At 42.4% G+C, this 24555-nt stretch overlaps 1 protein-coding gene across 2 annotated transcripts in view; it reads right to left on the bottom strand.

Annotated features, from left to right (window-relative positions):
- Positions 1-2561: 2561 nt before the first annotated feature.
- kcnq1.2 (potassium voltage-gated channel, KQT-like subfamily, member 1.2) overlaps positions 2562-24555 on the bottom strand; it is a 183844-nt gene continuing 161850 nt past the window's right edge. For both annotated transcript variants that reach the window (XM_044356354.1, XM_044356356.1), the window contains one exon: positions 2562-4983. In XM_044356354.1, the coding sequence (XP_044212289.1) occupies positions 4837-4983 (147 nt within the window). In that variant the 3' untranslated portion in view covers positions 2562-4836. The remainder of the gene's footprint in view (positions 4984-24555) is intronic.

The following is a 24555-nucleotide window of genomic DNA, read 5'->3' as shown; positions in this document are numbered from 1 at the left end:
GGGGTGATGTCGCCCTGCTCGGACCAAACAGAGAAGAGGTCAAAGGTCGTACTGTATCTGTTGCTATTGTGAAAGGCTGCATAGAAACCGGTTGTCTGCGTTGGGGATAAGGGGATGCAGAGGGCCCTACAAATGAGCCCAAGGTACTGTGGGGCCATTTAAGCTCAGGAACTTTATCACTGCTGCATTTCCCATAAGAAAACCATGGAAACCAAGTTAATACTTAAGTAATAAGAGGGCTCAACTGTGATTTTGACCCCTAAGAGGTGCTGTTAGGTGTAACATGGATAGCTGGGTCTCATTTCTCTTGTTGCTCGAGCTTGAACCTTGAAGATCTGCATACCAAGCTGCTAACATCATAATCATAAAAAGGATGTAAATGTTTCATAATGCTTTTTCCATTTGCCAGTAATAACTCTATAATGCTAACTGAATGTTATTCATTCAAGCAATTTAGTGTCAGTTCCTGCATGAGCTAGGATTTTTTTCCCCTTCTTTTGGTAGCACATTAATACTCAACTCTAATGGGACCACAGGTGTGTGTTTATTGGGTGTTTTATTATGGATTTGAGCTGGACTAAGTGAATCAGAATAAACTAACAAAAATGGGAATGTCAAGTATTCTATGGTAAAGAGATGCGGGGGGAGGGTAGGGAGCTGCAACAACTGTCCTCCAGGCAACTGCCGGCCTCAGCTATTTAGGGATGACTCCTGACAGAGTGGCTGGCATCAGCTGCTGCTGACATTGTTTGTCACAATCTGGGTTGGTACAGAACAAACACACACACATGTGCATGCAAATGCACCTGTTGACTCATATCTGCTTTCATATAGCACTGCTGGGCCTCTACAAGCCTGGGCCTCACAAGACAGGTGGCCTCCAAGCACCCCCACGGTGGCCAGGCACGGCCGCACAGCCTGACAACTACCACCCGTTCACCAGCCACAGCCTCCCAGCTGAGCCTGTTTGGCTTTTTTTTTTTTTTTGCATGAGACATTTTTTTGTGGATAGCAATATGGGGAAGGAGATATGTGACACACCCAGGTCATCATGAGTACATGGTATTAGTCAAGACTACTTGGTATTCTGGAGGTATTAGTCAAGACTACTTGGTATTCTGGATGCTCCAGCCTAAGGGCTGGGTTATGCAAGAAAAGAACTAGTTCGTATGATGTATTGTCTGACCACATCAGAAGGTAAAAGTGTTTATAGCTGTTTCAAATGGCCATAACCAAAGGCAGGTGAAAAGCCTGCTGTCATAGAAAGGGAGGAGATGTGATAATATTCTAAATATGGAGATAACGGTGCACATTTTCAGACTCTCTTAACAGGCACTCACATTAAAAGGGCCAGAAATAGTTGTGTAACAATGAACAAAGTGAGCTAGAGAGAGACCCTGCTTACTTTCTCACCTCTGCACGCCTGCACTGCGTGAAGTGGGTGTAAATATCGCATTGTCAGTTTCAGAAGATTATAGAAATTGTCAGACACAGCCCCACCGATGCCGACATTAGAAAGGTGCTCTGATGGACGGGGCTTTGTTCATCTCTTCGTCGCTTGTCTATGATCTCTGGACACAGTGCAGCTCTCCTAATGCTTCTTTTCTTCATGGCTTGATATTTCAAATAGTGTAATTTAAAAATTACTTTAAGCCTTGTTCATAATTAACAATAAGTAATAATGGTTATTCATCTTAAAACTACTTCAAAGCCACTATATTTAGAATTTGAAAACCCACAACGTTGCCACTCACCAGCCATAGTATCAAAAAAAGATACTGACAGACATGAATGTACACAGTAGTTTTTTTTTTTTAACTGGAATTAAGTCATACTTCAAATTTTATAAAGTAAAATGATTCCCTGTGATTTAAAAGGCCTGTCAACACCTCAGCCTGCTGGTATTTATATGCTATACCAGCCTATTTTCTGCTGCAGTCCCAGTCCCTATTCTGAATGTGACTAAGGTGGCAAGATCAAACAAAGCTCAGAGTGTTTCATGACCTAGCATGGGTTCCTCCTCTGCACAGACTCTAGGATTGCCTGATTTCACTGTCCGGCATCTGTGACAGTGTGGCCCTTATATTCTCTTTTTAACTGCTTCCTCAGATCCTCTTTTAGGTTGTGCTCCTGTGTACTTCTGAGATCAAACTGTCTTTTGAAGTGGGAGTCTCTCTCTTCTCTCTGTCTAGTCTTGAGATGAAAGAGGAGCACGGGGCGACACAGAGCGGCCTCTGCAGACGGAGGTAGCCATGGGGTCTCTCTTTCTCTTCTTCGCTCTCTCTCTCTCTCTCCCTGCCAAAATCCCCCAGCAGTGATAGAAACCAGAGGAGGACAAAAGGCAGCTGAGCACTGCGGCCCTCTGGCCCATGTAGTCTCTCTGGCTAATTGAAAATGGCTTTGCTCTCTTCTCCAGCTCACTTATGCTCCTGCTGTCCTCCTCCTGCCTCTCCTCCTCCTTTCGCTTTCACTCCCGCCTGTCCTCCCCCGGGACGACCCTCCCTCCTTCCTCCCCTCTCTCTCGGCGCTGGACCGTGCTGATCTTGGGACATCCCCAGTATTTTTTGGCCTTTGAAGGCAAATATAATTGAGTGGTAATATGAGACGTATTCTCTTTTTCCTCTGCATGCCTCGCTCAATGGGTTATGGAATATTGAAGTTCAAAGTAGGCGCGGTGAACGTGTTATTTTTTCTTCCTCTTCCCCATTCGTGGTGATTGCAGTGTGAAAGGAATTTAGTGAAGTTGAGGAGATTGAAGAGATTTTATTTGGATGGAAACTCCGGCTCCGTGGCTTACCTTGACGCAGCTCCACTCAGGATTTGAACAAACGGCTCAGAAAAACTGTAAGACAAGTTTCACCCTCCAATGAAAGCAAATTATGGAATAGATGAGCTGGTAATCAAATTCCTCCGTAGCCAAGAGAGCAGGCCAGAGCGTAATGAAATGGAGTTTTATTATTTACAGCAGAGCTACAGTGCAGAGGGTGTGCGTGAATATCATTTACAATCATTTCCATCCATCTGTAGAACGGGAGCCTCACTTTCTGTGTTTTTTTCATCACTGCAACAAGCAGACATGTTCTAGGTTGAACTTTTCACATGATAATAAATACAGTACAATAAGGCAATGTTTCTATTTACAACTCTTATAAAACTGTACACAGAGCAGACAGATATGTATCAAGGTGTTTCGCAAAATTAGAGTGCCTTTAAAATGCAACCGTTTTATTCGATAGAAGATAAATAATAGCTAATTTATAACCACCGCAAAAATATGAAAATATATGTTAGTGCAGGGAGAAAGCCTCTCCTCTTTCCCCTTCCCTTGTTCACCCCTCTTTTGTGTGTGCATCCGCCTTTTTAGGAATGTGCATGCTATAATTATGGGAGGCCTTTCATACAGTAGCTACATAGTTGAGTTATTTTCTATTTTCTACTTCCTACATGCCTCAGCGTTCTGTCAGATAAATACAATGAGTATGGGAACAAAGTGAGAGCATTGTCTTTTTTATTTCAAACGTGTGCTCTCAGCGGTAGCCTGATATTTCCAAACCTTTCACAAAGAATTAGCGTGCCTGCTCCTCAAAGCTTACTGTTTAAATTCTGCACATTTTCCAGTGTTTCTTTTCATTAGTCGCTCACAGTGAGTAATCTCCCCTTACCAGGAATTCAGCACTTAATTAGCTCAGGAAAGAAAAAATAATCAGAGCTATAATGGGGCAAATTTATTTCAAATTACACACAGCAGTGTGAGCCCCCTGAAGAAGGTAATAGAGGATATTAAGCAGGGTCCTGGTGGTGGTGGAAGGAGTGGTGCTGCTAAAAGAGTTTGGGATCAATATACTTATGAAATCTGAGAGACCGTGCCATATCTTCTGACTGTGTTCCTATAACATGGCACCGGGCCCTGTCACAGCTGTTTGGCTATTTTTATTAGCTTCAGTGTAACTATAAATCAGCACCATGTTAGCCATCCAACCCACCCCAGACACATTTCTCAAGTCCCATTTCTTTTACTCCAGCCTTCCGGTCCCTAACGCAGGGCAAAGCCCTTCCCTCCTCGTGTTATTCGATCACTACTAACAAACACCCACCGCAGCCTAAGTACAGTTAGGCTAGATGGATATGTGGCTATGGAAATAACCCTGTTGTGTACTGGGTGTGGATGGTGCCAAGATAATCAGAAGGATTTGAGGAATGCCTCTGCCATGGCTGGACTCTCATTTTTACTCTGTGTCTTTGGGGAACTTCAGTGCTTTGATTGCATTACGACTTCATTACGGGGTTAGTTACCTTTGGAATAATATTTGGAGTAGAGGAATGCAGCTCAGTGACAGGCCACACATAAATTAACATCATCTGAGTTGTGTGATTGTGAGGCTAATAGTGAAATAAATTCATGCAGCGGATCACTGCTTGACTGTGTGCTGCTGGGGAAGACTAAGGGCCCACAGTGCTAGTCTGGAAAAGAAAGCTACATTTAAACAACAGAAAAGACCCCAAAAGGGTCAACAATCATCAGAGGGAAGAGGTCAGTCGGCCTTCTCTCTACACCACGAGTCCGAATCTCAGTGCTCCTTTTGCCCTCATGTCCCAGAGCAGCGCAACGCCAAGTAGACAATTTAAAGTTTGTTCTTATGAGGGGTCAAAAGTCAATGAGAAATTTTTAGGATTGCAAAAGGAAGAAAGGGAGAAGGGTTCGGAAGACTGAGTCCCCTTATTTTTTTCAGGCTGGCCCCTGTGGAGAGGGCCAGGCTGTTTTTTTATGAACTCCTGCTCCTTTAAGTGTCCTCTGCTGATGACAACCTCATACCCTGTCCAACCATCTGTATAACATCAGGGTCCCTCGTCCATGCTGATACCCATGCTTTTCTGGATGGTCACCCTGCGGATGGAGGGCTTTGGCTTCAGCTCAGGCTTGGGCAGGAACTGCTCTCTCAGGATCCGCAGGACAGAGTCCATTTTCTGGTCCATCCGATAGACCTGAAATCAACACAATGACAAAAGGACAAAGAGGTTTGGTCTACCTGCTAAAGCCAGTCATTACAAAAGCTGTTGAGCTATATGATCCCAGAGTGGGCAGACAGACACTGACACACACACACATACATACATGCAGGCCGCTGTTTACATACTTTCTATACTGTAAACACAGGTGTGCCAACCAACAGAGACAGCCTAACCATGGTGCAAATACAGATGAATGACTCCACCTGAGTGCTGGAGGTAAACAGACAACAGACTGTTTGGAGACACGCAAATATGAAGACATCTGCATATGTACACACCCAGACAGTCATATACACACTCAACCACAAAAAAGGAGGTGCACGAACTTAATGCACACAGTTTTGTAACTTCAAAGGGATTTCCTAAGACTTCGCAGCCTTGGCCTTGGTTTTACCTCTGTACTTATCTAGTTATCCCTCCAGAGGTACTTACACAGCATGAACACACACAAACCAATATCGTCTGATGGCTCCAATGGCTTCAAGAAACCAAGGAAAATGATAAAGATGGCGCTTCGTAAATCAAAGCCTAAACAGCAAAGCACATCAAAGAGCCATAACATCTCACGCAACAGGCAGACCAGACAGATTCAGACTCCTGTCTCTACCAGACGCTGATAGCGAACAACTCCGGCCCAACTGTGGTATTTCTGGCAGGACACAGTCAGATAGTTAACATCAATGGCATTTTCATAGGCTTAAGGGTATGGCCCCTCTCTCTCCCCATCTTTTAGAGTGTGTGCCTGATGGCCCGGACATTTTTATGGCAGAGCGGGACATTTAGCAGCTATTATTGTTGTTGAAATATGAGCCATAATAGGATGCATAAATCTGAAATATCAGAGTATGACACAGGAAAGAATGAAATCACATCACAGCCAGCCAATGATCGTAATTTATAAACAACTGAGCATTGTGAAAAATGTCTGACAGACCTTAAATTCCAGGGGGAAAAAAAATTGTTCTTTTATTTTTTTTTTTTTGTTGTTGTTTCAAGTTTTTAGACGAGTCGAGTCTCTAGATCTCTTTACTACAAAAAGTTGTGTGCATCAATTAGATAGTACAGATTGAACTTTAGGTCATGGGCAAGTACGTTGGCTGCTTGACTGTTTTTTTTTTTTTTTTCATCAATTACTTGAATGACTTCATTTTGATCTTTTTTGCTGAGGTTTGCTGATATTTCACCATTCACAGTGCTTTCCTCTGAGATTGTACCATGACCTAAATAGTTGTGCTAAGTAGACGAAGCACGCGCGGGGCCCGGATGAAGCTTAGAGAATAATAGGCTATCATAAACATGTTGGGCAGTAATCTACAGACTTATCAACATTCTCGTTGGGGCTTAAAATGGATCAGGAATTCCTCCTGCTGTGTGTCTGAAAGGAGTGGCCCGAGAGACCCACCGAGAAACAAGAAAAACATAATTAGACAGGCGTGTTGCAAACACACAAGACTTATTTATCAGCACTGGCTGTGCATAAGTGTGTGCTTTCTGGGCCTGGATGTGGGTAAGAGATGCAAGAGAGAGAGAGAGAGAGAGAGAGATTGTGCAAGTGCGTGTGTGTGAATGTGCCGCTGGTGGCTGAGCGCTGGCGTGTTGCAAGACTACATCCCCATGTATACGTCTCCAGGTTTGAAGGTGGGTGAAAGAGATGGTGTGATTTTAAATAAGAGAAGCAAAAGCAGGTGAGAGTGAAGGAATTCAGAGACATACATCTTGCATAATTTTCGTCTGTTTGTTAAAGGTGAAGACTGAAGTCAGTGGTCATTTCTGAGGCCGCAGTTTGTACAGTCTGTTATGCAATTATCCTCTTTGCAAATACACTTTCTTCCTGTGTTTGGCATACTGTATGTTGCCATGATTTGTGAGATTCTTCCTTTTGCTACATTAAATCATTTTGTAGTGTTTACAACTGAGGCAGCTACTCTTTGGCCTTTTTGTAAGATCTATAAGATGAAAATGACATAAAATGGCAATTTGGCATCCATTGGAGCTGAAAAATGTTGCTAATTGGTATATAATTAAATATAAATCACTTGTATAGTTGCCTTTTTTACTGTAATTTGTCAAAATGGGCTATTGTATTGTGACAGTGTTTTTGTTATGTCTACATTGTGTAGTGTGTACATGTTGGTGTTGGGTGTCACCAATACTGTGTCATATAAACACATGTGATCCATGATCACATGCGTTGATCATGTGTGACAGGTGATGCTCCAGCTGTCCCCGACCCTCCCTCTGACCACAGAAAACACATGAGACAGTTACAAGCAGGGCTGACACTTCAGCACCAGAGGTTCCCCTGAACCCAGATAAGGTCTTTCTGACGACAGCCGAGTCAACTCAGATACAGAGATGTGTCCATGAGTCCAGTGTGTTTCAATATGTCACTTTATGCTCACACTCAATTCCAAGTGATCAACTCATACTGTACACAAATCATTTTCAATGACTTGTAAACAGTTTGTCTGAAAAAACCTTGAGGTGAAAGTGTTCCTGAACTGAATGAGTAGAATGTGAATGAGTATGTTGTACTGTATCTGCAAAGCTGTGTAACCTTTGCCTCTTTCATCTTCAATAAAGAACAGAGAAGGTCTAATACAGTACATAAATATGTAGACAATAGGCACAGAACTGTTTTGTTCACTGAATATAGAAAAGTCTTTCTTGGCCTCAACCAGGATACAATTATTGAAAAAACGACAGTTCAAAATCCCAAAATATTCGATTTACAATGTTATAAAATGGAGAAAAGCTGCAAATCATCACATTTGAGAAGCTGGGACCAATTCATATTTTGTAACTGTTTCAACACTAATTAGATTATCATATAAAAGATAAGAAATGAGTGAAAATATGAAATGAGTGATAAGGGGTGTGGGGATACCGAATAAAATTTGAATTCACCACGAAAGCTTTAACAAGCAACACAGTTACATTATCTCCAGTATTTTTGATCTTTGGCCTGTATTTCAGTCTGCAGGGAGACATGAAGTATGGTGTCAGCAGTTGGGAGGACACAGAGCTCCTGTTCACACAGGAACACCCTTCCTGAACCACCTTCCTGCCCTCCCCTGGGACTCTCTGTCTCTGTATCTGGTACACTGCAACAAACACCAGAGTATACAAGTACACACATAAACGTGCGTACTGCATGTACACACACTTGTTTGTGGTAGTCTCCGTGTCACCTAGCAAACAAACAAACACGGGGCAAACGAGGGACCACATCCTTGTAAGGACATTAACTGTGGCCAAAGAGCTGTAGGGTAAGGTGGAGACTAGGCAGTAATAATGGAAAACTAATAAAGAGCTGGTGTGAGTAAACAACTGACTGGACACCACTGGGTAAAAGTCAACTGACGTCAACTGTCATCAGGCTGGTAGACAGTTTGTCCTGAAAAGCAAACTCAATGAGTTATGGTAGTAGCTGCTGCAGTGACTTCCTACAACTGACGCAATTACATTAGCTATGAGGATTTAAACCCAATTCATGATAAGACGTGATAAAATAAGACAGATAACATCAACTTTATTGTCCCTGCAGGGTGCTTTTTTTCTTGAACACTGCAGCACAAAGGACAATAAAAGCAGTTAGTATTAAAACAAGAACAGACAACAGCAAATGTCAGACATACATTACATCATACATCCAGATCTGACATGGGTTTGCTTTAAAAGCCCTGCTGGAGACACTGGTAGCTCCATTACTACAAATGTTGTTCGGCCAAGTATTGTCCAAACCCACAAAACTTTATATTTTATTCTATTGAAGACGCCACAGTTTCTAGAGAAAGCCTTTTTTCAGGCTGAGTTTAGTGAAATGTGTATAAAATGATGTACAACACATCTGAAACATGTGCAGCCATAAAATACTTGCATATATACATATACATATATGTATAAGGTGTACACCGCATACTGAATACACACTGTCATACAGTTTAAACACACTTTTTCATTATCTTTAAAGATACTTAAGTGAAAATTTGAGAGTTCAAGAGGTCAATAAGTTCTCACCCTGTCTGTGTGAAGAGAAGAGAAGAGAAGAGAAGAGAAGAGAAGAGAAGAGAAGAGAAGAGAAGAGAAGAGAAGAGAAGAGAAGACAAGACAAGAGAAGACAAGAGAAGAGAAGAGAAGAGAAGAGAAGAGAAGAGAAGAGAAGAGAAGAGAAGACAAGAGAAGAGAAGAGAAGAGAAGAGAAGAGTCTGCTGTACCATGAATATCATGTTGAACAGAGATCCTTAATTAACATACAGTCCTCAAAAGCAGCCCTGTGCCGATAGAGCGATTCACACTGCCATCTGTTGGGGAGTTATTAAGCTTGAAGAAAAGCTTGGGGCTGCTATCGCTGCATTCTCTGATCCTTGCCAAATTCTACCATCGCATGATTACTGACAGATGGAGACATGACATGCAAGAGGGATATGAGATACTGGATGAGGTAGAATGAGGGAGTGCGTGGTAGCCTTGACATGTAATGAATAGTAATTAGGTGTTGTGAAGTGGTGTGGCTTATTCAGCCGGGGAAACAAGGCTGCTACATACACTGTATAGCGCAGCCCCGGCTGGGTTACTAAATAGATAGCTTTTCTTTGAAAATTCAACAGTCAGACATACAGCACGTAGGCAAACAAAAACACAGAGGCTCATAAATAGACACAAATCTACTTCCCCTACTTGCTCTTTCTCTCTTTAACAGTCACCTTGAAAAGAAGAGTGAAAAGGAAAGCAAAAAAAGAGGAGTAGAGTAGAAGAGACAGAGGTTCAGGGCTGCCAGAAGGAAAGACTACCAGCTCCAGGAATGTCTTGGCATCTGTGTCCGACCAGGCCGCACTATTCAACAAAACAAGATTCCTGTCATTGAAATGCTCTCAATCGCATGAGACAATGGAGACAGAGCTGGGACAGAAAGAGAGATAAGACAAGAGGGAAACAATTGCACAGGTCACCGTCCTTGCATGCTGTAATGAATATGTAATGTGTTTTCCCACCGATGTGACCTCAAACGGCCTGGTGGTTCAACCTGTGTAACACCAGACTATTTCACAGCGTCATTTTTTCTTACCTTTGTTATGACTGTGTCTACTCATACAGCACGAACATGACTCACATAATGTTCATTCCAATTGGAAAGGAATTCTTTAATATCCCACTGAGGCCTTTTGAATCACAAAGCAAGGTTTTAAAATGCAAAAAAAAAAAAAAAAAAAAAAAAATCTCTTGCAGTACGTCTTGAGCAACAGAAAAAGAGTGGCTCACCAGTACTTAAAGGTACCTTGTGGAGTTTTCAGTTATACAAATGAAGTTATATTATAATTATAAATTACAAAATGTTGCTTTTATCAGGATTAAAAAAGGAGAGGGTCAGCTTTAAAGCTGAGATGAAATTAAAGATCACACTACTGGCTCAATCTCGCAGTAAAAATGAAAAATGTACAAAATATTGAAAAATATCAAAATGCCATCACTCCAATTAATAAAACTATCACAGATTATTAAAGAATCCTACACCTCTGTACCCTCTATTAAATAATCTGCTTTTCTCTCACAAGCTGATATCCCACTGGTTTTCTCCTTTATATTGTCTGTGCCTGCATCGTGTCCCACCCTGATATTCTGATATGACATTAGCACCGACACACCCCATTCAAAGTCAGATGTTGGATGCGCTCATTTCCTGTTTACTGGAGGTTAGATTACTGTTGTGTTATACTAATTGGCAACAGCAAGCAGGAAAAAATATTTTACTTTTAAATATTTAATAATACTTTTAAAGCATTCTCATTAAAATCCAGTAAAACAGACTCAAGTGGGTTGTTTCCAGTTCTTTTTCACCCTTGTTCCTGTAAGGCAAGGCACTGACTGCTTGTCTAATTTTCAGAATTTTGTCACTGAACAAGGTGGCAAATTCATTGCAGGCCCCGGTGGACAGTCCCAGCAGTGATCAGCTCTTTCATCTGGTCGGTGAACTCCAAGAGGGGAGAGGAGGGAGAAAGGTTGACTGGAGAGGAGGGTGACCAGGATGGGGTTTGAGGTAGTGAAGAAGGTAAATCCTGAGAATCCTGAGGTGGCTCTCTTCCAAGGTTTCCACCGTGTTGTGTTATGTCCTTTTCTTGTTTCGATTCCTCTTGTCTCTTGTCCTTAGCAGAGGGAGCAGATGGGTGATGCAGGAAGTAAAATACGTTAGAGATGAACAATTTTACTCCCCGACTTGTTAAAGCAAAGTCCATCTGCCTTATAAAGATGTGTGTGGTCTCAGAAAAAGTTGAAATTGTCAATAAGGGTGCACTGAATGGACGGTACATGTAGTTGAAAGCCATGTGTCCAGTGCCAACAATCTGCTGAATCTCTCAACTCTTCTTCTAACTGGTGGTAGAGGGCCACTGAAAAACACCGCAGCATTTAAGGAGCTGAGTGGGTTCAACACATCAGTTAAGCCTCATTTTAGTACTTCTGACTGTTGTTTCACAACATCATTGGTCCCTATTTGCACTATGATGGTTTTCACAGTTGGGTGTGCAGCCACAAGTTCTGGGATTCTTTCTGTCAAGTCAGAGACCATATCATTGGGAAAGCAGAATATTTTGGTGTTCTTACTGCACATGTTTCTTACATCTTTTACAGCAAAGTCATCCAGAATCAGTTTTTGAGTCAGAGTTTGAGGCCCAGACCTTAGCTTTTTCTCTAGCCTTTTCTTTTCAGACTAACTCTCAGTTCTTACCCTGCCGTGTGAAGATGACGGTTTATCGAGGTCGTCTGACGGAGATTCAGGGTCCTGCGACGGTGGAGCAAATCTGTTTTTAAGCTGGATTGTTGGGGAGGTTTGTCGCTAGTTCTCCGTTTTGCAGCTGTCCACTGCTGTGTCCTACTAAGTACAGAGGCCGATGAGGCACTCTGTCTGGATGCTAATGCAGGCCAGCAAGTCATGTCGCAAATCGCATCTCAGGGCGCTGGGCTCTGCCTGTCACTCGTCCTCCCATTTCCCAGGGAAATGATTTAGGTTTTGCACCAAGAGAGTTCCAGGGAGGACTACTACTTGTAGATTTATTAACTGAGAGAAAGACCCTCCTGTTTTTTGATAGTCTCTTTGGTGCTAATTAGCCTTGTGTACACCACCCTTGTGTAGCTCTTGTCCACTGTTTTCAGTCCATGGTAAAGTGCTGTCATTCCCACATGGTCCATTGACTTCCATATTCACCTCTAACCAGTGGATTTTTGTTTCAAGCGCTGCAATTTTCTGAAATTTTCTGTAGAGGTTTTTAATGTACAGAATAACAACAAGCATAGGGTCAGTTCAGGTGAATTTCTCTGCCTCTGCATAGATTCCCTGTGCAGCTCACTCAAGACTGCCTGCTTGCTCTTTGTGTTTCACGTACACACACACACACATACACACACAAGATCCAGCGTTTCGCTCTTAACACAATGGACAATGCAGAAAAAGCAACAGAGGGTGTACACACTGGCCTCGCTGGTGGGCCAATAACAAGGTAGCATTACACAGAGGTCATCATTATCATCACTGTGACAGGACTGCATGAATGGAGAATGGACATCAGGGGTGAGCTGAGGGAGGGGAGGTGGGGAGCTAGAGGCCAGAAAGAGAGAGTAAAGGAAGAGGGAAAGTAAAAAAAAAAAAAAAAGCTAGAAGAAAGGGAAAATAAATTTGAAAGAGGAAAGAACTGGACACTGGTGGCTTTTGTCTACTGGAGGGGGGGGGGGTTAACCCACACACACACACACACACACACACACACACACACACACACACAAATTAAATCCAGGAAAGTCAGCCGGCAATTTATGCGCTGATACTATTAAAAGAATAAACTAAGGTTTTTAAACTTGTTGGTAGATGTTTGTGACAGTACGATGTAATGTTTTAAATTCGTGAACACTTTACCTCATGCTCACAAAGCCAGTGGACAAAATTATGGCCAGAAACAGAAATTTACTATGTGTATAAGTAGACTGTACATTAGATGAGTTCTCTTCCTCATTTACACATCAACACAGACCCTTCCTAGAGTTAGAAAAAAAAAAAGATTAAAGAAAGATTAATGCTCCACTCACTGGGCTCTGATTAGTCCGCGCTTCAGTCTTTTGAATTGGAAAAACATAGCAGCTATTATGGAAACAGCTCTCTGAAATTATCCTCCAAAATCGATTTTTAAATACATTTCAGGTAAAACGGTGGCAATGCAGCTGGATAGCCATGCTTCATTCAATCTCAGAAACACCAATAGTTTAAGTTTAAGTAGTTTGTGAGTTTCAGGAGTCATGTCAGTGAGTCACATTAACAGCACTTTATTGCAGGCTGCATGCCATTTACAATTACCCAATATTTACCTTTAAAGATGTTTTTTTTCTTTAGGGTTGTTAAGAATCAAATCAAGATTATGATTACATGATTATGAAACTGTCATAGTATGCTCACATTAGACTTTTAGCTGGGAAAACTCACACACACACACACACACACACATAGAGTGCACATTGTACTTTAAATTGTAAATTAACTCCACTTCTGCTCTATCTATCTCTCTTCTCTCAGACACGGCTCCAAAAATAAAGTCAATTTATTTATAAATCACAGTTTAAAAAAAGCACAAGCTGACCACAGTTTGATATGTTTAAAACGTTCCAAGAAATTTGTAAAAATCAAATATATCAGAAAGAGAAATATAAATAGAAGACAAAGAAGATGGATTTATGATGAGCATGGGCCAGCTGTTGAAGAGAGATCAGAAGAGGAGATGGATGGATAAATAGATAAATAAATGGTTGGGGTGGATGAAAGATGGAGGAGAGAAATGAGAGGAGGACAGTCAGACAAACTTCAAAAGGCTCTAGTGGCCTTTACTCAACAGTTTGTTTGTGCTGCCTTGAGAGTGCGTTGACTCATCTCTTGGGCTCTTTCATATTTGAGGGGAGCGGAGGAGGTTTATGTTCAGTTTCTGGGGATTGGACTATGATTGTGAAACGTGATAGCGTTTCATTATCGGTATGTTTGTGTCACTGCGTTTACGTCGACTTTTCATCGGTCGACATGAACGCGCTTTGGTATTTTGGGGTTATGTGTGTGCTTTGTATGACTCCATGAATGTGAAGGGGTGTTGTTATTATTCAGGAATTATTAGACATGAGTTTGTATATTTCAGTAGTTACAAGTTTATTTGTACTGACAGAGTGTGTGTGTGTGTGTGTGTCTGTGTGTGTGTGTGTGTGTGTGTGTGTGTTGGTTCAAGTTCAGGGTTCCCACAAAGTTCCATGACTTTTCCAAGACTTTCCACAACTAAATCAGAGCACTTCCATGACCTTAAAATGTTCTTCCTCTCTGGTTTCTAAAGTGCTCAACAGTTTGGTTTCCATACAGATGGAGAAAAGCAGCTGAAAACCACCAGCTAATGCAATGAATGTGTGAAAATGTCAGTCTGGTGTAATCATATGACCCATTTGTAAAACTTCCCCAGAAAATGTATTAATATCTCTAAATTTCCTTTCATGAGTACATCTCTCAGAGTGAGAAGATGTTTCAAATATTTGTGCATGCAGTGACACTTTACTTGTGCAAAAACAAAGCTATAAGGCAACATTCTCAAAGTGTGCATTTGAAAATGCTTCAAATGAGGTGAACTCGGGTCATGCTTTGCAACTGGAGTGAGAGCGAGAAAGAGAGAGAGCAAGAACGACAGACTGCGTGAATGAATCCTAAACCAACGTGTCAGCTGGACTCAAATTCACCAACCCAACGAGCAACCAACCCGCTCCACCAGCAGCCTCGCTGCCAACTGGAAAACATAGCTAGCCCGGCTCAGATTCACCGCGGGCCGGGCCGCTGCCAAGGAGAATGGATTCACTTTAACGCTGGCAGATACAATATGTTCTTTGTATTTGTAAAAGCAGGAGAAAGAGATGGACAGAGAGAGAGAGAGAGAGAGGGAGAGAGAGAGAGAGAATAACTAAGTAGAAATGAAGGGTAAGGGTGGTTGGCAGCGGTGTGGATGGATTGCTTCTGGACTGAGAAAAGGAGAAGAAGGAGGGAGTGAAAGAGGGAAATGGTAGTTATGTTTTAAAGAACAGGAAACTGAGCAAGAGCACCTGACGCACATGATAAGTATCAAGGGCTGTGCCACGTGCCGCTAAACTGCAGCCAAAGCTCTTTTCTGCAGGGGTGGTGGTGGTGGTGGTGATGGTGGTGGTGGTGTGCTGAGGGGGGTGTGTACCGGCTAATCTCTCTTCTGAGTGGGCGCACACTCAAAGCTGCTTTTGTTTCTGAGGGCTACTTTCACGAGGACGTACAATCCCCCTGCGTCCACTCCTCCCCTTTTCCTCTCCTTTTCTTTTTTGCTCTTTTATCACTCTGTTGTTCGGAGCACACTCCTTCTCTCTGAAACACTGTGGGTGTTTTATTTGATTTACTGATCATTCTGTTTGGACATGACTGTAGAACTGTGTGAGTGAGCGTGCACACGTATGTGCTTGTGCGCATCCCCATGTGGTGTAGTGTACGGCCGTGTGTGTGTGTCTGCGCACATACATGCTGTATGTGTGGGAAACACTGATAGTCTTTCATGTTGTAGGAAGGTAAAAAAAAAAAAAAAAAGTCATAAATTGAAACAGCAAGAGAGAGTGTTGGGCGAGGGAGAGGCTTTGATGTCGTGTTGGAGGCGTATTAGCGTTTTTCACATTGAGAGATTTGAGGGCCAGGGAAATGTTACCGCAAACAAAATAAATGTGCAGCATAAACAAGCCAAAAGAGATGAATTATGGGATGGCTGCTAAGAGATGAAGAACAAAGGGAGGAATGGGCTCTGCTTGTTTCCTTTATACTCAATTTCATGAAATCCTTGAAAGTGCTACCAGCCAGGAGCAGAGGTCCATAGAATTCGTATATTAGGCAAGCGCTCACAAATTTTCTTCTCACATTTTTCTTTTTTATTAAATGATTTGCAACAGTCCATTATGCACACAGACATTTCAGGCTCTGCCTCCCTCAGCTTGTACACACACACACACACACACACGCACATGCTCGGGGAAGGCAGAGCCCGAAACGTCCGTGTGTAGAGTGGACTGTTGCCAGCCATTTAATAAAAAGAAAAAAATGCGAATGCCAAGAGGTGAAGCTGCTGTCAGCTCAGAGGAATATGGGTGTGGGCGAGGGAATGCTTTTTCGTTTTGCTCCCCCATACACAGGAGGACATCATTTGTTAGTAGCATTAAAATGTTCATGTAAATGTGTTAGGAGTCATATTAAAAACATGATAAATATATGTAACAGATATGCAGGACATACTGTTAGTATTTATATAGGATGGATGTGACAGAAAACCCCATTTATGTTCAAATCAGAAGGTTTTTTTAAGTATTGCATGTATAATATACAGTAATAATTTAATTTTGTTATATGATTGTGTCTGCACATATCCCATCATTCAGTAAATTCGATTCTTCACCAGTATTTGTCAAATGTTACCTTATACCTATGAGAGGCGCGAGTGGGCCGACGTTTGAACGAGATGAGAAAATACAAAAACAAACTCAAATGTCCATTACTCTCCATTACATGTGAAACCCATAAAAAAAGCCATTTGTCCATAAACACTTCAACCTCCTCTCGCCTATTTCCAGGAAGCTGTCAGCGCACATCGCTATGCTATTCCTGTGAGCGACTCGATAAAACCACTTAAAATGGTTTTTAGCAAGTAAAGTCAAGTAAACACACTGGGGGGGGGGGGGGTGGAGGGATGGGTGGTGGGTGGGGGGGGGGGGGGGGGGGGGGGGGGGGGATGGGTGAGAAGAAGTGGCAAAGGGGGGAACAAGCAGTTGCCTGATGGACCATTTGTCCTCAGAGACAGCTGGACATGATCTGCTCCTGACTGGTCCCCAGTGTGGTGGCCCTCATGAGGACAGAACACAGCTTCAAACACATTTTAATACTTGTATTTATGTGCGCATAAATATACCCCACTTACACCCACATAATTCTACAATTATAACACAGACATGCACACAGTCACATAAGCACATACAATACACACAAACACCCAAACAAAAATGTGTACATGTACACACGAGTAACAAGTTCCTCATTATTAAAGGCCTCATCTCCTCTAGGAACTATTGCAACACATCCAATGAAGCCAAACACTAATATTTCTTCATCGTGGGCTCTAATGTGGGTAGATTAATAGCCGTCACGTGATTCAATCAGGACAGTTTGATTACATTCCCCTGTCTCCTTAGGGCTAATAAACAGATCAGCAATGTGACGCCATGCTATACTTCATCAGCAACGCAGCAATGACTCAACAGGACAAAAGTGTACACTGCTGTGCCTATGAATCACACACACTTGTGTAAAAAAGAAACACACACACACACATACACTGATATGAAGCTCAACCAACATAAAAAGGACAGTGACACATGTGGCGACAGAGCTTTTGGTTTGTGGGTCATCTCTCAGCCGCCTTTTGTGTGCATAACTACTACATATTTGTGTGTAGATCTGTGCACCACTGCAAAAAATTACAATGTTTGTGAATGTATGAGCATGTGTACGTGCACCTCGGCAAGTGATTTTGAGCTTGCATCCAGGGTGTGGCCTCGCATGGGGTTCACACAGGGGAGTCTTTATAAATGAGAATCCCCTCCTCTCCCCTTCTCACTGCCAGCTGCCACAACCACCAAAAACCCCCCGTCAACCCCCCAAACACACACACACACACACACACACACACACACACACACACACTCCCCCGCCACCCCCCTCCTGTGCCAGGCTGTGGTGGCAGCCAGCGTGGCATCGTCAGTCACCGGGGAGGTGCCATGTTACTACGGCCACTGCTGTAGGTCGGCCACACTGTGGCTTTGTTCTCGTCATCAATAGGCCAGTCAGCCTGATATTATAAATGACAAGGGGCGTGCCAGCACTTTGGTCTAGGTTGAGGGCGACTATTGAAATGGATACTAATGGCATCATGGTTTACGCACAGCAAGAATTTCACTTAACAACACAGAGCCTATATATATATATTAATATGACAATTATCTTTTCAATTAATGGGTTGTTTAGTCAATAAAATGTCAGAACAGAGTGGAAAATACCAATCACAAGTTCTGTGAACTCAAACTGAGGTCTTTAAATTGCTCGTTTTGTTTGCCCAACAGTTCAAAACCCAAAGATATTCAATTTACAATAATATGAGAAGAGAAAAAAAGCAAATTCTCACATTTGAGAGGCTGGATCTGAATATTTGCCGGTGCCGTGCTGAATTTTTTATCGATTAACTACACAACAAATCGCAATCTAATCGCTTAATAGCAATCGAACCTTTTACAAAGAAAGGCTCACAATATTTTCTAAATGACACTGTTCAGTATCAGAAACTGTTAAAACTGTTCATCATCACAAGAGCTGGTATATTTCAGCTCTATATTGAGAAGCAGTAGCAATAGACGAAACATGCAGCATCAGTGGTGTTTAATAATGTTCACTTACTCAGGTATTACTCATTTTATTTTCCGAGAAATGATCCAAACTTGGAACCACAACGCTACTTAGCCATGAGAAAGACACAATGTAATACACATGGGATGTAAACAAGAGTTGTCTGGGTACAGTGGGGGGAATTAAAGATGATGTGTGTGTGTGTATCCCAGACAGAGAGAATCCCCCCCTGCCCCGCCCCCGCCAGCTGTCTGTCCTGCCCAGACAGTGGCCCTGTGCCTGGTGCCACTTCCCAACAGCGTGCCAGCTGATCCCTGGGTGCAGGAGTCAGCCTGACCCCAACCAACCCCCTTTCCCCTTTTAACCAGCATTAAAGACATTATTTGAGATAGAGAGCCTTATTATACTATATGACCACAGCTGGCCTCACACACAGAGACAGACAGACAGACAGAAGGAGTAATGCAGCGAGAGACGGAACGAGAAAGAGAGGAGACATCTTGTCGCCCACTCGTCTGTTTCCAAATATAGCCTTTCCCTGTCCCACTCATCCTCTTGTTTTTGTTATGGTGGTGTTTTTCCTCATCAAAGATGCAGACATGAGAAGCGGTAGAGGTTGGAAGCCTTGCTTGGTGGAGAAGTTTGTTTGCCTTTTTGAGGAGTGATGTTTTGATGGCGTCTGCTAATGTCGGGGGAAGCTGAGGAGGATGATTACGCAGACTGGAGACGCCTGGTTGGCCAGTGACAGTGTTTAGAGACACGCAATTGGTCAGTGTCCGGGGAAACTGCGGAGAGGTCACCAGGTCTAGGGAGCTCTCAAGAGTGCGCTCATTTAACCATAAATTACGAGGAGCAGAATGTTCGAAAATCTGAATGAAACAGCTTCCTTGTGGCATTACCAAATGCTGCTGGAATGAGAGTTGGACTGACTATTTCCCATTTACAGTGGACAGGGATGTCTGGTGTTATCCCAGAGCCAAATTTCATAATAACTCCATCAGCTCTGTTTGATGACCCTACATTCTTTCCTGAAGACCAACACTGGGCCTGCCAGGCTTGGCAGACAAAACAAGACATGAAACTGATAAGGCCAGATGAAACTATTCCACTCATTTGGCCAGTCACTGTAGCCTTCCTAATATTCCCTATTCGCTAGCTCTGCCTCAAAGCTGCTACTGTATTTGAGTGTATGTGTGTGCTTATACTGAAATAATAATAGCCTAATTTATATAGATATTTTAAATACAAAGTTTAGTTGTATTTCACAGGATTAAAATAAAAGAACAAAGTAAAATTGAAATGATTTTGAACCCCATGCTGACAGTTAGCACCATGTCACCAAGTCTGAAACATGAAAAGTCATGCTGCATTAGCTTCTAGCACTGGAACCATGCATACACATACAACAATCACTTAGATTACTTTTAATACTGAAAAAAGTGTCTAAACATATTCTAATTATGACGAAGACTATAAGATCTTATATGTAACGTGGAGTTTTGACCACTCGTAGCGCTCTAGTTTTACAAGTGGGTCCCTGTTTTGTTTGCGTTGTGTATGTGCAAGAGGATGAATGTGGTGCAATACACATTCCTTCTGATGGTTTTACTCAATTCCACTGATTGATAGTTGGTGGCGGTAGCACGCAAAGAAGTGTACTGACACGCCAGCAAAGTCTATGAAGAAACTGCAAGGTAGTAAACATGGATGTAAACACTGTGCATTTTATAAAAAATCTAATAATCAGCCTTGCAAAAGTTTTATAATGAAGGAAAAGCATCCAACAGATTTGTTAGACTTCATGGATATACAACATGTGTTTTAGTGAACAACACTGAGTGTAAACACAACCTTTATGTGTTTAAAAGAAAAGTTGAAAAGAGCATCTTTTTTTCTATGATTTCTAAGCGGTGGGTCAAGTTCCAAAAGTGAAGGATCATACATTTCCCATAATACAGCTTACCAGCATCTTTCATTAGACCTCCCTGCTTCTTAAACGCCCTCTTCTTTCAAGCTCCAATTTTCCCCATTTGTATAGCAGGCTTTGTGTTATGAATTAAGTCTTAAGCCCGAGCCAAGATAACCCCAATGACATCATCAGGGTGATTTTTTTCAAACTTTAAAAAGTTTGACAAAGTTTGAAAGGAACCACAGAAGACAGTAGACAACTGTTTTTACAGGCTGAGTAGTCCTCGTCATGACGAGTAAACAGAATGTATCAAATCCAGTGTGCCCCTTCAAAAAGTGAAGGGAGAAAATTGGATCCACTATAAAATGTTATTAAAAGAGAAAAACACTAAAAAAACATGTTTATTTGGTGACTCTTTCACTATCTCGTTCTTGTTGCCGTCCACACACATACACACACACACGCACACGCACACACACACACACACACACACAGTTTCCTGCGTCAGTGCAGACATCCGGTGTGTTTTCAGCATCTCAGGTATGCCAATAATGACCCAAGGAAGTGTGTTGGCTGTCGGCTTTACCTTGTTTTCAGCCCTCGCTTTCACTACGTGGCAACCCTTATCTGATCGCCCCTGCACAAACAGGAAGGTATTTAATCACAGAATCTGTAACTACTTTCATTTTAGATATATGGAGGGGGACTGAGGGGGAGAAAGAGAGACAGATACACAGCTGCCTGGGTACAATCGCCCTCACAGTACCTAGTCACTGTCATTTGAGAAGGCCAATTGCCTCTTGTCATCAGGGTAAAAGCGGGTAGTGGGGAAAGACACACATGCTAGCCCCCCCTAACACACACACGTATAAAAATAGAGGCCTAGTGAGCAAGCTTCTGCTGTGAATGGCCAATACAGTACTCATACCAGAGCTTTAACATCAGCATCAACAACGCAGTCATTAATTTTGATTCATAGCATTGCCTCACTTAGGATTTAAATAGATTAGACAGCATGAATAAGACAATTCAGGCTTGGCCAGAGACACAGGCTCTGTGTGACACTGGCGTTTTTACAAGGGCTACTGGTGTGTACATGTACGTATGCACTTATAAGCACAGATTTCTGCACACAAGCCCAACATACACCAGCACACACACTCAGACATATGTACAGTACAAACACAGAACCACACGCCCTCTCGTCCACCTGTTGTTTCCCCTGCAGTGATGTGGGACCCCCTCTTAGGCTCCAGCCTCCAGCTGTTGGGTGTGGGGCGACAGACGCACATATGTACACAGTCCCCCCCTCCCTACCCCCCCCCCTCCTCATGCCTGCTGCAAACCAGGCTGGGTAGTATTTTTAGCTTGTAGTAAGCCAGGCTTTCATCAAACACAACCCCCTGCCCGTCTCTCTTTCTGTTTTCCCTGCTTCTACTTCTTGTACGCTCTCCTCACGTCACTGTCCGTCCCCCTCAAAGGAAGCAGTCAGGATAGATCACAGTCCTTATTTAGATGACTGTTGATCTAGAAGAGGGGAAACTCTTCCCTGCTCAGGAAATGTCTGCAGGTAGCTAAATCTTTTCAAGTGTCCCTGCCCTGCTGAATTAACTCTTTCTATTTTTAACAACCACACCACCTTGGCACACTGTGCCTACTGTCTGTCAGAGCGTGAAATAGAGAAACATGTTTGGCTGCCGCCAAAGTTACTACAGGACGCGCTGGAAATATACAGTGTGTGTGCTATGAGTTATACCTTCCCCCCCAAGCTGTGTCTATTTTGGGTTCAGTAAATAGAGAAAAAAACAGGTTTGTGGGTAATTGTGATGAATAGAGTGAGAGGAAAATTAAACTTCCACATGTATGGAGTGTTCATCACTTAGTACGGAAAAAAGAAGACTCGGTTAATTTGATGTTGTGCAATTTTCTCCTGCATGAAAGCAGAGGATGAGAAGGGAGGGGAAGCCACCCAAGTCGGGCAACGGTGGCTGAATGCCACTCCTCTTCACAGATTGTGGTTTATAATGGAGGGAATAGCTCAGTGTCACACATCACGCCACTTGAGGTCACATTATCATGCCGCCCCAGGCAACATGACTCAGACAGAAGCAGCGGTGCGAGCCCGATGTATTCCACTGTGATCTCTGCTAGATCAAACCCTCCTCACCATGCTTTTGTTGAGTCTGAGCCTGCTTTTTGCCAACTTGTGGAAATCTTCTCTTCTAGGGCGGTGATCAGTAACCTTTTCCAAGCTAAGATCACTTCTCTGGATATATAAGAAATAAATATGAAGTAGAAATAAAAGCACACGGAGAAATTCATTGTTTTCTTTTGTTTTGAAGTAAGTTTGACCGTGAAAATGACAAGTCTTACGTTTTGTCAATGTGGAACTTAAGACACTAATGAAAATATCCTCACCTCCTCCCAAAACTAGACTAAACAACTGTTGCCTGCTTGCTTTTCATCCAAATTGTGAGTCAGTAACAACAATAGTGCGCCAACCTTGCCAGTAAATAAAATTAATTTCCTGTAACTGCTTCACAATAAATACCTCCATGTGATTTGCAGCAGGAAGTGATCCCTTTGAAGTAGCTGTAACTTCAGACAGCTAATACAGCCCTGATTTGACTGTAGTAGAGCATTCAATTCAGGTTGATGAAAATGACCTTTCAACTGAAATGCTTCTGGATTGACTTGACTTCCTATTACTGTAGGTCTGTATCTATTTCTTATATTGTGATAGCAATATACTGTATATTGTGATGTAGCACATTTCTGGAAATTCAACCGAGAAACTGTTTAAATATGAAAAACTCCAGATGAGATTGTTTGTCTTTGGTTAATCTAGTGAATTAAATACCCAATAAATCAAGCTACTTTATCACACTGATGCAAAATCCTGTAAATCCCAATATTACCATAATCATCTTGGTTCAATCTGTATTGCATAATCTCCAATCTCCTTCTATACATACAACATGTGAAAGCGTCTTGGCTGAATATTTACTTGAGGACACCAAAGGGTTGAAAGTCAGAGGGGGAAGCGAAGTGAATACATAGCCTTATTTGGAGGACAACAGTAGTCGCACAATGGCCTTTAAGTGTAAGTCTGAGTAGGCCAGTGACGTTTTGTCACATCCAGGCATGAGTAAGCAAGGGTCCACTGGCCCCCGTCTTCCTCAAAATACACCCTGAGTCAGGAGGTGGCTAATGAGACTCATCCCCGCCAAAATGTGTGTGTGGGTGAGTTCATGTGACTGAATGCGTAAGCATGTAGGTGCGTGTATAGAGCTTCCTGATTGTGGAAACTCATAACGCTTTCGCTCACACACACAAATACAGTCACACACATACACAACCCTTGCCTGGTGACACAGCACTAATGGCAGTCAGGGTGTATTGTGAAAACAGAGAGCTGTATGCTTTGCTGGTTCTGAACAAGGCCAGAGGGTCTGAGCTCTGATCCTGATTAACCTCTCTGTAGCCAACCCCTAACATCCGGACCACTCCTGCCAGCACGCTACTGAACCATCAACTAAATACCTGGGAGGATGCTACAAGACCGGTGGTAGTCGTGGACGTGCACATGAAAGACAAGAGTGGTTTCAGTCAGTCTTTGTGTCAATGAAAATCACAATGACTCAGAATTTAAAAAAAAAAAAAACTCACTAAAACTTATAAAAAGAATCTGCAATGCAATCTGCATTTACATGTTGGGAGTTTTGCTAACATTCAAATCCAGTGGGGTGACATTAAATTGCCAGCATTGCAATTAATTAATAATAATATAATGTTTCTGTGTCCTAAGAATGTACATGGGTGCATGCTCTGTGATTAAAGAAGAATTGGGATGATTTTTTTCTCCAGGAGCCTGATCTCATATGAGGAGTGGAGGAAACCAGAGAGAAAACAGTATGTCTCGGAAGTAGTTACAAGCTCCAGAACCACAACTTAAGATTTTAATCTGTGAGGAGCTCAACTAGATAGCTGCTGATTCAGGTAGAGATGAGTCACTCTGATTAACAGGAAGTAATCTTCCCCAAGGCATCTTCTTCATTTGTATTTGCATTTTAGGGAATTATACCAGCACTTATCTAGGGAGATTTTTATGATTACAACAGTAAAATTATCTTAGGCCCATAGGAATATGCATACAAACAGTGAACAGGTCAAATCA

The sequence above is a fragment of the Thunnus albacares genome, chromosome 7 (assembly GCF_914725855.1).
Source record: "Thunnus albacares chromosome 7, fThuAlb1.1, whole genome shotgun sequence".
Taxonomy (NCBI): domain Eukaryota; kingdom Metazoa; phylum Chordata; class Actinopteri; order Scombriformes; family Scombridae; genus Thunnus; species Thunnus albacares.
This window is presented reverse-complemented; position numbering and strand designations above follow the sequence as displayed.